Source organism: Lygodium microphyllum, chromosome 30 (genome assembly GCF_053477565.2).
Source record: "Lygodium microphyllum isolate KBCC chromosome 30, Lygodium_microphyllum_v1.1.10, whole genome shotgun sequence".
NCBI classification, from domain to species: domain Eukaryota; kingdom Viridiplantae; phylum Streptophyta; class Polypodiopsida; order Schizaeales; family Lygodiaceae; genus Lygodium; species Lygodium microphyllum.
Window position 1 is genome coordinate 70142416 of NC_141164.1, and position 15785 is coordinate 70158200.

General features: G+C 41.9%; 1 protein-coding gene across 2 annotated transcripts in view; it reads right to left on the minus strand.

Moving 5' to 3' along the window:
• Positions 1-6996: 6996 nt before the first annotated feature.
• Positions 6997-15785, minus strand: part of LOC148009975 (uncharacterized) — a 36128-nt gene continuing 27339 nt past the window's right edge. The window contains exons 5-9 of one of the 2 annotated variants that reach the window (XM_087672349.1): positions 8358-8427; positions 7984-8075; positions 7857-7898; positions 7720-7750; positions 6997-7581 (exon numbers count right to left, since the gene is read on the minus strand). In XM_087672349.1, coding sequence (XP_087528475.1) covers positions 7547-7581; positions 7720-7750; positions 7857-7898; positions 7984-8075; positions 8358-8427 — 270 coding nt within the window. In that variant the 3' untranslated portion in view covers positions 6997-7546. Of the gene's footprint in view, positions 7582-7669; positions 7751-7856; positions 7899-7983; positions 8076-8357; positions 8428-15785 lie in introns of both variants that reach the window. The other variant, XM_087672348.1, reaches the window with a different exon arrangement.

Consider the following 15785-nt stretch of genomic DNA (forward strand, 5'->3'; position numbering starts at 1 on the left):
ACTTTATTCTTTATTCTTTTAGTGATAGATTGAATAGAGGAAGGCCCAGTCACACATTGTGACTGTTGGAGTGTCCATTTGATCTCTCTCTCTCTCTCTTTCTGGCTCTTGCTCTCCCGCCATAGCTCTTTCAAGAAAGCTTCGATCCTTTTCACCTTTCAACTAGTATTAGAGCATGGATTCATGACTACTTGAGCTTGGTTCGTGGAGTCTTCAGCTTCCTATTGATTACCTATACTCATTGGGTCTTCTTCCCGGTAGCCATAGCTGACTCTCTTGAGCTTCCATCACTCCCCAGCTTTCCGAGCACCTATCTGGCCCCTTTGGGCATCCTCATGGTATTGCATCAGAGGTTTTTTCTTCATTTATTTTAAGGTTTCATTGTTGTTCACAGATACAATAGGGTTTGCAAGATCAAGGGCAACCATAGCTCCCACCATTGGAGCTTATTCACATCATATCCTACCTGAAGCCTTTGTAGGCCATCTTGGGCTTGTACTAGGCCTTCATTGGCTCAAGGTTGAGCCCTCTTCCACCTGGTATAACCTCAACATGAGCAGTAGAAGACATCAGCAAATTAGCGTGATTTGCGCATGTTTCTTGCAGCCCCTGGACAACTCCTCTGCTCTTGCTAATGATCATGCTTGGACACTTGGACATTGTAGCACTATTTGGATCGATCCTTGCCATGCTTTGAGCCTTGTAGAGGCTTTGGGGCACTGATATTCAACTCCAGTTTGACTGTGTATACAGCAGACCTGTTATCTATATCAGTCACATACCTTTACATGAAGATTGGAGCTCGTCTACACTTCTCTTAATGCCCGTATGCTAGGCCATTGATGCCTATTGGTTGGTGGATGTAATGCTAGTGCTTTTCCATGCTTGTGGCCTGATCTAAGGGTTGCAAATACTCAATTCTAAGCAGTAAATCACTCATGTACAACAGTGGGCTGAAGCCTATTACTTCATGTTTGCTTATGCCTCTTGGAATCGGGACATGCTTTGGAAATATACATTGATGTATTGATCATTGGGGATCGACTTTGAGCTTGCTATTGCTTCGGATCATTGGTTGAGCTTGAGCTCGCTTCGCATAGCATTTGGATCTCCATCTTTGATGTACTTATGGCATGTACTTTACTTATGTCTGACCGGTCTTGACATGCTTGGCCTATGCCACTACTACATGCTCGTTACATTGTCTGGAGTTGGATGCTATTGAGCCTTGCTTTGGCTTGACATTTGATTGCCTGGAGCTTACTTTGGCTATTTCTCGGCTTGCCAAAGTTACAATTTGAATGTACTTAATGTCTACGAATGCTATGTACGAATGCTACACGGCCTATATGCTCATGAGGTCTTATTGATACTTGATCTTGGATATTCTGGCACTAGTGCTATCATATGCTCTTATTGAGCTTCTTTGCTTGATATTTCCTACTTTTGTGCCAGTGGGAGCATCTTGATACACTTTACGACATTGAGGAGGTAGTTTATGCTACTTGAGCATTCAGATACTTGAGACTGGGATCTTCACCTGGATGTTGCATGGTTGATATGTCGTGGTCCTCACAGATGTATTTGGGCTGATTTGGGCTTTGCACTTCTTGAGCATACACCTATTTCTGTCAGGTCTTGCTAGTGTTATATACACTTTGCCCTATTACACAGGGGGTGTGCCGGCTTACTAATGGATTCATTTGACATGCTTGGGTGTTTGATCGATTTTCATATGACTGTCACATGATGATTTATGTCCACTTAATGTTGGTTATGCTTTAACAGTCACTAGTTGACTTGGTGCATTCATTTTGCCTACATTTTGCTCTCATTGTACCTAATTGTAATTTATTACAACAAACAGTTATGCATGGACTGACGTGGAATTTTTATGTTGAATCATCCTGATTTTATGTACTTTTGATGGTGCTTGGTGGGTAGCATCATTAGCTATCAGTTCGTGGTCATTTTGCCTTGATTTTGGTGGTATTTTGGCTGTTGACAAATAGAAAACAGCAAGCAGTTTTGAACTGTCTGCACCATTTTGGACTATAGTATGGCATATTCTTCCACTGACAGTGCTATCTTCAACATCACTAAGCTTGATGGCACGAATTATCCCTATTGAAAGAGCCAAGTTTGACAGGTATTGGTGCAAAAATCTCCGATAAAGCCACTAAGGATGCATGGTGAGCAGTCTGAAACTATGACTTATGACGAATGGGATGAGCTTGATGAGTTATGCAAGTCCACCCTCATCTTGTCTCTCATTGAACAAGTGCATTACAATGTGGTTGAGGAAGCACATAGTACTTGGCAACTTTGGGATAAAATTAAGAACCTCTATGACAAGAAAAGTCTAGCAAGAAGTCAGATGTATTTGCTAAAGCAGCTTATGGACCAGCACATGAAGGAGAATATGACAATGTCTACTCATTCAAGCCAGTTCCATGCTAATCTTAAGAACTTGACTTCGCAGGGCATTACCTTCAATGATGAGGTTACTCTATTGTTTTTACTTGGGACTCTGAGTGAGTCATGGGATGTATTCCGCACTGCCTTATGTGCTCCTACTACTATTCTGAACTTGCCTGATGTAGAGAGTGCTCTTGTGTAGGAAGAGATCAATTGTAAGAACTTGGATGCCTCTCGTGTGTCGCATGCTTTGACTATTAGAGGTAGAGATGGTAATGGAAAGAATGACCGTGGGAATGGCCGTGGCAAAGACTCGCAGAAGTCTAGGTCTAAGTTGTGCAGCAAGTCTCGTGGGAGAAATACTGATGTGACATGTCATCATTGTAGCAAGAAGGGTCATATATGCCCACAATGTCATGAGTTGCACAATGAGAAGCGCAAAGAGAAGGGAAAAGACAAAGTACAAGAAAAGTCCTTTGATCGAAGCATGGTACCTATGAAATCCAGTGTGAAAATCGAGGAGATAAATGTCATACAGAGACTAATGACTCCAATGGGAAGTACATACTTGCAGCCAGTTCTTGTTATGCTACATCGTTGATCGAGGTTCACTCTATGTATGCGCAGTGCTAGCTTTTGGATTTTGGTGCTTCATTTCATGTTACACCATGTCGTGAGTGGTTCCATTCCTACCGCACTGTCTCTAGTTCAGTTTGCTTGGGTGATGACATGTCACTTGCTATTGTTGGTATTAGGGATGTACGACTACGGTTCTCTACTAGCAGTGCTTTCCTATTATAGAATGCACATCATGCACTTGCGCTTACACACAGTCTTATGTCTGTAGGGTGGCTTGATGATGCTGGATTTCATGTTTCATTTGGAAATTCTGCTTAAAAGATCACCCATGGCAGACTTGTGTTTGCTAGAGGTACCAAGGCTGGCAGCCTCTATCCTCTTGTAGTTGATGGATCCTCTGTTGACCATATTTTGTCAGTGGGTTTCATCCCACATGTATCTCTTTGGCATGCCCATTTGGGCCATATGTCCTTGAAGGGAATGAAAATGCTTTCTGGTTTGCAGTACTTACTGCCCCTTGACTATGCATGTTTTGATTCATGTGAGCATTGTCTTTATGGCAGACAGACTAGAAATACGCACAAGAACTCTGGTAGGATACGCATGAGTAAGCCCCTGGCATTGGTACATTCGGATGTTTGTGGGCCCATGCCCTGTCAGTCTATGGGTGGTACAAAGTATTTTGTGACGTAAATTGCATCCAATCTAGAAATTGTAATGAAGAAAAAAAGCTAGTGGAGATTAAGCAATCAAGGGGTACTCACAACTCAAATGTAAGTATGCAGCTTACACCATAACTTATATATGAACTTAGAAAGTTGTCAATTTTCAATCCATTTTCCTAAAATTTCCAATGAGGCATAAAGATTTTTGCTTGCTTGTCTATGCACCATGTGCTTCAAACTAAGTCTCTATGTTAGTCATCTCAAGGGAGAGCTTCATGCCCTCATTCTCACTAGGATTGGCAAGCAAATACTAGATAAAAAATAATCTCTACTTATCAACCAACTTGATCACATCCTCTATTGTCACCCACCTACTCGTGGTGCTATAACCACATGTTGATTGGAGAGGTGTGTGGATTCCAGAGGCATATTGATTCTTTCAATCATGTAATTGGTTATGTTAAATGTACGAAATTCACTTACAATTTTAGTGTGAATTTGAAATATCAAGAGAGGTTAAAATGTGCACACCCACCAATAGGGCAACCAAGGTCATTGTTGCTACTCACAAGGAAATAATGGGAATGGTTTTAGGGTACCACACAAGTTTGACACCTACATGTATTCCAAAATTAGTAAAGTCATAACAAAGCTCTTCCTAATGGCTAATTAAGGTGTGTTGTTCAAGGACATCCTCAAACTTGAGCTTTGTCTTTAGACCTAGCTAATCCATGCCCTCTTCCCTGCACTTTACTACCATTTCACACTTGACAAGGATTGCCCTATTTGTCATGGAAGATCTACTCACAAGAGCAATTGTCAAGTTCCTCTACTACTATTGAATCAACCATGTGAAGGAAGCAACTTAAATTGCAAGAAAATACCTAGAAATCTTTATAAGGGGAACATCAAGAAACATCAGATAGAGCATCTTGAGAGGCAACAAAAAAGATAAACATTCAAGGATAAATGAGACCATGATGATCAAATTTGGTCCCCCACTCACCATTATCATTGAAGATGACATAGAAGATGTTCTCACCACCTCAAAAAATGAACCAAATAGCACCACTAGTGAAACAACTACTATTAAGCTACATGACAAGCCTCAGGAACAAGCCAAGAAGTAGAACAAACAATACAACTAAAGGGGTAAAAAACGATATAACTAGAGGGGTAAAATTTTCAAGAAGAAATAAGACAAAGAGGAAGTATGAATTTAATATGTACTGGAAGCATCTAAGCCAAACCTTGAAGCATAAGTAAGGTCACATGATTGGAGTGAAGCAAGCAAAGAGACAAGGGGAAGTAGAACAAGCTAGGTGAGAGATAAGTTTTCCAAGGACAATGTAGAACTTCTTGAAGGATAAGAGGTCCATTGAGTCCTCTTCTTTGAGCTTGAATGGGACATGTGTTACAACACTTACTTATTACTATGTTATTTCATTGGCCATGAGATTATGTGCAATCTATTGGTCGCTCTTCTTGAATAAATGACAACTCCTTGAGTTTTTTTCTAAGGATTTGGCTAATGCTTCCATGCAAATCACACTTGAGAACCAAAATTGACTAAGCAAGTTCAAAAAAGCTATTGCTTTAGCATTGCAATTTTTTAAACACATCATTCATCCTTGGATTATACGCAATCAATTAATATGCTAATGAGAAAAGTATATTGGCTAGGATGTTAATGTTGCAAGAAGAAAACTCTTCTTATTCTAGTAATATCCTTTCTCATGCCAATATTCTTTATTGTTCAAAGCCCATGATTTCCTTAGGTGTTGCAATTCTTTCTTGCCATATGGGATGCCTGTAGTGATGATTTACGATAATATGATGAACCCTCTACACAACATTTTAAGTGCTGCCTAGATGGAGTCATAGAATAATATCTAAACCATCTACATGACATTTACATAAAACTGATTTCTAAGGACATTAAAGGAGGTGGCTTAACAACAAAGACCTATGTCTTCATCCATGGTGACATCTACATGACATTTAAGTGATGTCTAGATGTAGATGGAGCCATAGAGCAAATTCCTTAGGATATGAAAGGAGGTGGCATAACAACAAAGACCTCACCATGTTATACATATCATTAACTCTCTGCATTTGGGCAAACCATCCACAATGGTTTTATGGGACCTATTTTTTAGCTAAGCTGGATCAAAGAGTTTAGTCTGCGATCTTTTGGTGGCCACTAAGTTGGCAAGCTATTTTGTAGCCTCAAACAAGACACGCCTAAATGTGAATGTTGAATTGGTCAAAAGTGCTATAAGTAAAGTCAAAAAGCCTTTATAAAATCTATCTTCAAAATGGATTGGGGCCAATCCTAGTTCAACATCCTCAATCATTGTATGCTCTTTTGATTTAAAAGTGGCACCTATAATGCATTATATGGGAAGACATACCTGATATAGCAAGATTAAGATTAAGCTTAAGTGGAGATGGTAGTATAACTAGTGAATACATGGAAACAATGGCTTGCAAATGGCAAGTGAATAAGAGCAACTAATCATAGATGAGTTCCATCACATGCTCAAGCAATCTAGCTATAAAATTAGACTTTTGGGATGATAATATTTGAATGTTTAACCTTCCGAACCTCTCGCTTGCTCTATGTATAACAATAATTCAAATACTGAAGGGCATTTGTGATGCCAATCAACTTTCCCTATAGCTCACATAGTTCTTGGAGAACAGTACTAAGACTGAATGGATGCAAAAGGTTATAAGCCAGAAACGAAAATTGTTAACCCGCTCATTTCATCAACAATGAGACACATCAGATAAAATTCTAGGCAAATGCTTCTAGGAACCCCTATGATCTAATCAAGAAGTTAGAAAAGTTTATAGGTCAACTCAATGTGGTTACACATATCTTAGTGGACAATTACTGGAGCAAGGATGACCCTTATAGTGATCTTGCTACTTGGAAAGTACCTAGGGATTGTGTGGGATGAGGAAACATAGGATATAAAATGTGATGAGAGCTTTTTCACTCAAAGCAATCTACAAAAATTCAGAAAAGGTGTATAATTAGATACAAGAAAGAAAGATACGAGGGCAAAATAGTTTGATAGACAGAAAACCTGGTTTGCTGAAAGAGGTTCAAAGTTTTTTGGTTAAGTGTTGGAACTAAGCTTAAGACCTACAAAGTGGTGGGCAAGATGCTAATAAGATTGTTTTTAGTTTATGGCTTGTCCACTATGGATGATGTAAATCTTGTTACCTAGACATCGATATGAATGTCCTCGAGTTTATCATCAAAAGAAATGAGAAAAGATTCATATGCAGGGTATAGAGGAGACGGATCAAGGAATAACGCCCTCCCACAGATACATATGATCAACAACTCGTGTTTTGGAAAGCTAACCAAGAATATGACAAAATGAAAGCAATTTTATGGAAGTATAGATAGGTGGGCCGTTGAATGAGACCAATTACCCCATGTCAGGGTTTCTTATGATTAGTAAGGGAAAAGTTACCAGAGGGATTGGCTGATTTTCCAATGGGTTCACCCAAGAATTCCAAAACATAATTTTATGCTGCAATTTCGGGACTCCCCTGAAACCTTTGCCAGTGACTTCTCCCCTTGTGTCAGGGGTAATCCCCTGATTTTGCAACTCCAATTCTGCAGGGCAGTGAGGATCAGCAAATTCTGATGTTAAGTTTCAGTATTTAGCTATTACACAATGCCATAACTTAATATTTTCCCAATGCTTTTTGCCTCTTTCATCAGAATGACCCCTTGACTTTGCAACCCAAAGTCTGTAGGGGCGCATTGTGCATGCACGATTTCTGATTGTAATTAGAAACAAGATTTGGCTTTAACTTCTTAATCCAATGACGCTTCCTCAATCAATGACAATGTCAAATCCTTAGGGAGTCCCATGACGCTGTCCAAAGATCCCACCTGCAATGTATCAGGACCCAAGTGCTTTTAAGGACCATCAAAGATCTGAAAATTCTCTTGTATTTAGCTAGCACTAGCTAGCACATACCATAGCTGCAACCAGAGGTGAGACCAAAGGATGCTCCACCATCAACCCACCTGCTGCATAGAATATGGCACCTTCTTTTATCTGTCACATGACCCTCTTGAAGTTAGATTTAAAATTGTTAGAAGTTAGATTTAAAATTGTTAGAGCTGATTGCTGTCCCATATGATTAGCTGAAACAAAGACTTACCAAGTTTTCTATCACTTCCTCAGGTATTGGATGGAAATAAATCTGCACAATTGTTCCATGCCAGGGGAAGATAAGAGGCAGAGACCATGATTCACGAGACAAAACACATATCAATTTCACATCATACCTCAGTTCTATCCACACCCCGGCTTGTTTTTCCAGTGCTCAAATTAGTAACAAGCACCGCCCCGACAGTGCTGGCTGGAGCTCTTGAGTAGCCTGCAAACATAAAGGGAGATGCAGCCATACTCTAGTAAGGCTTTCCCAAAGCAGAAAAGAAAACTCAAGTTATGTAGCAATCTAATTCTGGTTGGTGGCCCACATGACTACTGACAGACCATCTTGCTTAAAAAATTGCCTACGGTAAATGTTCTGCTTATTTACGTCCATACAACCAAATGCTGTCGATATGCTTCTAGCAAAAGAAATCCTATTATCGAAGTCGAGCAAAGACAAAGTATGTAACCCAATCAAATTATGGTCTCATAAACACAACTTTACCCTCTATAAATGCTCGAGCTTCCGCTTCATCAGATGGCTTCTCCCTAATGACACCATCATGTACCACAACCTGTCACAATAAAAAGCTTAAACGCCTCTTGAAGGAGACTTTTGCTAATGATAGTTTTTTGCATTGGAGAAGAGCATTCATTCTCTGTAGAAACAAGAAATTACCAAATTTATGTTATATATCCAAGCAAGACATCTTGACACTACCTACATTAATGACTTATAAAGTTTGGTCATGGGACAAGAAGTAACACTTCACAACTGGATGGATGCCCAGTAATAACCTTGCAAAAAGAGGTTTACTGATCATTGGAAACAAGATAATGTCATGGATATACCATAGAATATCATGCATGAAAAAGACACAATTATAAACAGTTATACATTCAATAATGGATGAGGCGAGATAATTGATCATGATAGATCGCAGCATTAAAGACAGACATGCCTAAATCAAAACTTCAATCATTAGCAGTTTTGTTACTTGACAAAAGCCACAGCTAAGCTATAGCAAGCTATTTCATGTGCTGGAGAGACCCAACATTTGCATTCCATGCAGACAAAGAAAGCAATTGCCAATTCCTTGCATTAACAACGAGTACCACAAAAGCTGATGATGCTGCAAAGGGGAAAAGTGCATCTGATGCAACAAAACAGTTCTCCAAACATTGCTTGATATCAAGCAATGATTGCTTTGACCAGACTTACTGTGTGACTGTCTGCAATCACCAATCTCTTGCATATAACAAACCTGTGCTGCAAAATCTGGTGATTATGTCATAGAGGAAAAACATGCATCCTATATAGAGAAAAAAGGTCTCTACAAGTTGCTCGATATCAAGCGATGATGGCTTTGCCGAGATTTACTGTGTGCTACTGAAACACCATTTTAGTTTTGATGTAGCACCAGTGCATGTTAATATGGAGGAACTTATTAGTTCACTATTGCATTTCATGTGTTTAAAGTTCCCGATTTGCTTAGGATGGCCGAAATCCAATTGTGCCTGTAGAAGAACATGACCCTGCACTTGGACAAAGAGGAGAAACAATCACCATTGTTTTGCATCCACTTGTCTTGCATATGGTTTCTATCTTTTTTGCTGAACTGTGTATGCACAAAATTGTGGTCATCTTTGGCTGCAAATCACCCCATAATTGAGATATATTTGAGGTAGAACTTGTATCCAGAAAATAATGCACTGATGATTAGATTTCAGACTATTGAGATATGTCCTAAGGTTTATGATTTGCATCGAGGACTGCATGTTACTAATTTACTTTCAGGTACAGTGGACCCATGGCAGCACCAAATATGAGGATTCTGAATAACATCCAAAAATCTGTTTTTCTTTCTGTTGGGAAATTTTCAGCATATGCCTATCCATGTCTAATATAGGAGAAGCACTTATTTTACTAACTTGTTTGTCAGGTTTCTGCACTAAGCCATATTAACACAGATGGAGGAAAACTGATGGGGACTTTTAAAATGGCAATCAATTTGACAGCTTGAGTATGCACTCAATTTGAAGCATATTCCCAGATTGGCAAACAAATCTTTGGTTCCCTTGACCATATCCTTCAGTATTGAGGTGACTCCTCATATTTCTTACCCTGTAAACTAGAAGAGTTAAGCTGCAGTAATTAAAACAAATAAATGCTTCCTCTCTAAACCATTGTGCGACTCCAACAATCCTTCCACACAGATAAAAGGTGATGTAATTACCCCTTTCTAGGGATTTCCCATTATCTGGATCGCCCTGATGGTCTGCCAAATTAGTCAAACATAAGGTTGTTACAAATCAATAAGTGTCTATCTGTTTCATCAATTGAGCTTGAAGGTCTGATAAATGCTTTACTTTCAAAATGTCCAAGCCGCTACAGCAGAGGAACCAAGAGGGGAAGGAAGCAAGCCGATCTCTATCTCAGACAGTAGACACTTGCTAGAAACCCAGTTGTTTCCTTTCTTGAAAATCATTTCCTGAAAAAAACTAAACTGAAGGGACCGAATCAGTCCCTTATCCATCTGCAGGCAAGAGCCCTAACACCAATTTGTAGATCGGAGCTTTACATTGCACATTTGAATCATTACATCTCGATCAACCTTCATGCACAAAGAGAGAGTTTTCTAAGGCCTGGACTCTACAGGTTAATGAAGACCACACCACAAGAAGCTCCAAACCAGTCCCTTTCAGCTGCTGTATGCAACATCTACCAAAGCATTAATAGAAAGTAAACCCAGTAGTGGCAAGTAATATTTTCTTTATCACAAGATCCCTTGAGATTAATATTACCTCTTGGCAACTCCAATGAATGAAGGTGATGTCCAAGGAGTACCCAGCATTTTTCAATATATAACAAGAGCTCAATGTACATCTAACTCTTCACTAGCTCAGTAAACAAGCTTTCTACAAATGCAAAAGGACAGGAGCAACTTGTTGTGCCAACAATGAATGAATGCTAGCATCATAGATAGCGCATATTATTTTATCGAATGGTAACTCCAATGCATGAAGCTGATGATCCAAGGTGTTGGATTGAATGGACAGCTCAATAGACAATAAGTGCAGTAGAGAGTGAGAATGAGAGTAGACACACAAAAGAAGCATGCAAGAGTACTTTCACTAAATGAATCACAAGAATGAGAATACAAGGTATGACCCTAAGGTTATATAGACCTACACACTGAAGTGTGTTCATGCAGTGAAAAAACCCCTCCCACGCAAGAGGGTAAAAACTGCCCGTGGATAGGGTGTATTCACATCAAAACAACTCAAAGGAAAATACAAGATGTGTTTAACAAACCCCCTTGGAGTGAATGATGTGAACGAAATAGGGATGTCACAGATCAATCCCCAAATGGAAGTAAGCCTAAAGCTTTGCAAAGAGCTTCATACTTTTCTTTGGATCTAACCTTGGTGCATATGTCTGCTATGTTGTCCTATGTAGACACATAGACCAAATCAATCTCCGCTACATGGAGCCTCTCTCTTATTTAGTGATAATGTACCTCACTGTTCTTTGGAGTGCATCAAATATTGGATTTCATGCAACTATCAATGCACTCTAACTGTCAATGTAGATACATGTAGCTAACGGAAGTGCAATACGTAGGTTTGATAAAGGGTGTTTAAGCCAAACATGTCAGAGTGCAGCGATGCGGAAGCGTAGGACAAAGACTGAGAGAGAGCGAACACAGAGAGAAGAGAGAGAGAGAAAAGGAGATAGTGTAAATGCAGAAAATCTGCGGTGTAGTATGTTGTATAAGAGTGCAGAAATACACAAGGGGGCAGATGAAATATCTGCGTATGTATCCGACTTGATGACCTCGATCTCCGTCAGCCCGAGCACAGTCTGTCTTAGCCAACAGATCTCAAGATCAGAATCTGAAATCACTGAATAATCTATCAACAATGTGCTGGAGGACTGCTATATAAAGCAGCAATAAAAGGCATAAAAATAAACAGGTCGGCCAAATACTGTCCGACTGCACTGCAGGCTGCCATGTGGCACCTGCACAGTCTGCTGACGTGGCTGGCTGCTGACGTCACATTGTACTCTGTCTGCTACTGACGTGGCTCTGTAATCTATCTGCTGTACCAAACCCTAACTGTGCAAAAACCCTAACACAGCCTGTCCAAGGGATGACTCTAATGCTAACACCCCCTCTCAAATCTTGGACGAGGCATCAGACTGAGGGATCTGGAATGCTGCCGAAGAAGAGCCTAGGGAAGCGCCTTTGTAAACAAATCTGCAAGATTATCCTCCGTCTTGCAGTACTCCACATCAATGGTCCCATCCAAAAGCTTCTCCCGAATGAAGTGATACTGGATCTCAATGTGCTTTGTCCGGGCATGGAATACAAGATTCTGTACCAAGGCAATGCAACTCTCATTTTGCATTGCAGTAGAGTAGGACGAGTCCGGGGGCAGCCAAGCTTCTCCAACAATCTCCGAAGCCACACAACCTCACATGTGGTGGAAGACGCAGCCCGATACTCCACCTCAGTAGAAGAAAGGGCTACCGTGGGCTACTTCTTGCTACTCCAAGAGATAACACTTGTACCCAAGATAAAACGGTAGCCTGTAGTAGACTGTCGGTGGTCCACATCGCCAGCCCAAATCCAAGTCACTCCAACCTGCAAGAACCATATCTGAAGCATCTATACCTGCGGGATAAGAAATCCCTAAATCAGAGGTCCCCCTCAAATACCGAAAAATCCTCAGGACAACCTACCAATGCACCTGTTTGGGTTCCATCATGAACCTTGCCAAAAGACCTATAGCAAAACAAGATCAACACGAGTGTTAAGAAGCCAAATCAAGGATCCAATCAACTGACGATGGCGTGACACATCCATCACCGGAGAATCTGAGTGTGAAGTGGCCTTCCAATTCGGATCCATAGGAGTAGTAATGGGCCGACAAGTCTCTATCTCAAAAGTCACCAAGAGCTCCTGAATGTACCTCTGTTGAGAGATGAAAATCCCCCTCTGAGACTGATAAATCTCGTGATCCAAGAAGAAATGAAGAAGCCCCAAATCCGTCATCTCGAATGCCTAATGTAAAGTTATCTTGGTCTCTTGGACCTTCTGTGCATGATCCCCTTTCAAAATCAAATCATCAACATATAACACAAACAACACACGACCAACCTCGGAAGTGTGCGCATAAAGCTGCGGATCGACCTTGGAGCGCCGATATCCCAACTTCGACTAAAAAAACGAGTCAACCTTCTCGTTCCAGGAACGGGGAGCCTGCTTGAGGCCTTACAAGGCCTTCTTCAACCTGTAAACTTTCCCATCCGAGGATCCAAAGCCAAGAGGCTGCTCAACATAGATCTCCCTCCTCCAAGTCACCATTAAGAAAGGCTGACTTCACATCCAATTGATAAACAGGCCATCCCCTACGGCCAACCAAGGTAAGAACAGCTCGAATAGTCACCATACGAGCAGTGGGGGCAAAAGTATCATGGAAATCAATGCCTGGGCGCTGAGCAAAACCTTTAGCAACAAGGCGAGCCTTGTGCTTATCCAAAGAACCATTGCTAAGGTACTTGGTCTTGAAGACCCACTTGACACCAATCACCTTCTTGTGAGAGGGACAAGGCACAAGAGACCAAGTGCCATTCCTCTCAATAGCCTCCAACTCAGCTTCCATGGCCTTCCGCCAATGATCAGACTGCAGAGCCTTCTTCACTGAAGTGGGCTCTCGATCCTGCATAACACGAGTCAGCAACAAACAATAGTTGGAGCAAACAAGCTCCGAAGAATGTGCTTGGGTCCTTCGTGACATCTACGATCCATCCTGCAGTTTCCACTCCTCAGGGACCCCATCGATCCCTGAAACTTGGAGTGTGTCACAGGCCCAACGAGGAGGAGGACGAACCTCTCCCCGTCGCTCTCCATCTACTGAAGACTTAGGAACATCCACCGGCAGAAACTCCTCGGGGGTGACCGATGGAAGAGAAGACTCTGAATCAGAAGAAGAATCTCCATCAAGAGGCTCTGGCTCCAAAGGAATTGTCTCGGGAGCCCAACTCTCCCCTGGATCTCCAAGGAAGGGGTGCTCCTCACCCTCCGCTGTGGTTGGAACTTCCACGAACCACACATCTTGGCTCGTATAGACATCCCGCTTGACGGGATCAAACAAACGATAACCTTGGGACTAGGACCTATAGCCAACAAAAACCTATAGTTGGAAAGCCGCCTCAAACTTATCACACTGCGTCTTCGAAATGTACACATAAGCGTCACACCCAAAGATCCTGAAATAAGAGACATCACGCTTAGTCTTGAAGTAAGCCTCAAAAGGGGTCATCCTGCTAACGGCCGAAGTGGGAGATCGATTGAGGATGTGAACTGCAGTAGCCACCACCTCGGCCCACAGAAACTGAGGTGTCTGCCGGTGCTCCATCATGGTGCGCGCCATCTCAATCACACTTCGGTTCTTCCGCTTCAAAATGCCATTCTCTTGGGAAGTGTTGGTGTTAGCAAACTCCTGGTGAATGCCCCTATCTACACAAAAACGAGCAAACTCATTAGACATAAATTCACCTCCTTTGTCTAAACACAAGGTCTTCAGTCGCCGACCAGAACAGTTCTCCTCAAAGAGAAGCCAATCCTTGAAGTGAGAGAAAGTCTCCGACTTCAAAGTCAAGAAATAGGCCCAAGTCATCCTGCTGTAGTCATCTACGATCAACATGAAGTACAAGCTCCCCTTTAGGGACTCAGTCCTCATTGGGCCACATAGATCCGTAGATACAAGCTCCATGGGTGAAGTAGACCGCCTAGAAGCTTTGTTGGGAATCGCATCCCGATACAATTTCCCGCGAATGCAGGAGACACATGGCTGATGGCTCACCACTACGTCCGGCAATCCTCGGACAAACAACCCTCGCGACGCCTTCCGAAGGTACTCGTAGTTCAAGCGGCCAAACCGAGCATGCCATAACTCGGACTGTGTCTGAGAAGTAAGAAGAAGAGAAGTAAGAGCTGAAGAAGACTTCAATTTGTAGACGCCATTCTCCTCATACCCTGTAGAGAGGACCTTCCTCGATCCACGATCAAGGACTCAAACATTATCACTGTCAAACTCCACCAAGAGGCCAAGAGCACAAATCTTATGGACCGAAAGTAAATGATACCCCAAACCAGGCACATGCACCACCTCAGAGGTGTGGGTACCACCATGTCCATCTGGAATAAGCTGCATCTCACCCCGCGCAGCGATAGACACAGAAGAGCTGTCTCCAATGAAAATCTACCCACACGAAGGTCGTAAATGGGTAACACCAACACGAGAAGGAGTCATGTGCCGGAAGGCACCATTGTCCACGATCCATTCACAAGCTTGGAGAGCTATCATCGCAGCATCAGAAGGCTTCGGTGTAGAGTCCTCAATGATTGCTAAGTATAGAAAAGCAGCTGATGAGGGTGCAGCCACTACTCCAGAGTCCTTCGTCTTCTTCTTCTTGGTATCCTTCTTATCTTTGTCGGGGCAATCCTTCTTCCAATGACCGGTCTTGCCCCACAAATATGGCAAGTCGATTCCTTCTCCTTGTTCTTATTGATTTGTTGTCCTCCTCCTTCTTCTTTTGGTCCTTCCCCTTCTTCTGAGAGGCTTGACCAACCAATGCCTCCGATTTGGAAGCATTCTGTCCCTTTAATTATTCCTCCTGGTCCAAGACCATAGAAACCAACTCTTCCCACCGAAGAGTCGACTCCTGCCTTGATGCAATAAGAGCAGAATAAAAAGTACCAAATCGTGGCGGCAACTGGGATAGTAAAGTGATCACCATGTCTTCGGAGGAAATAGGCTTCCCTGCATTTTGAACCTGCATCTGAAGTTGCCGAAGCTTGTTGATATGTTCCCAAAGCGAATAAGACTTATTCACGGACAAGGTCCACATCTGCACCTCCAA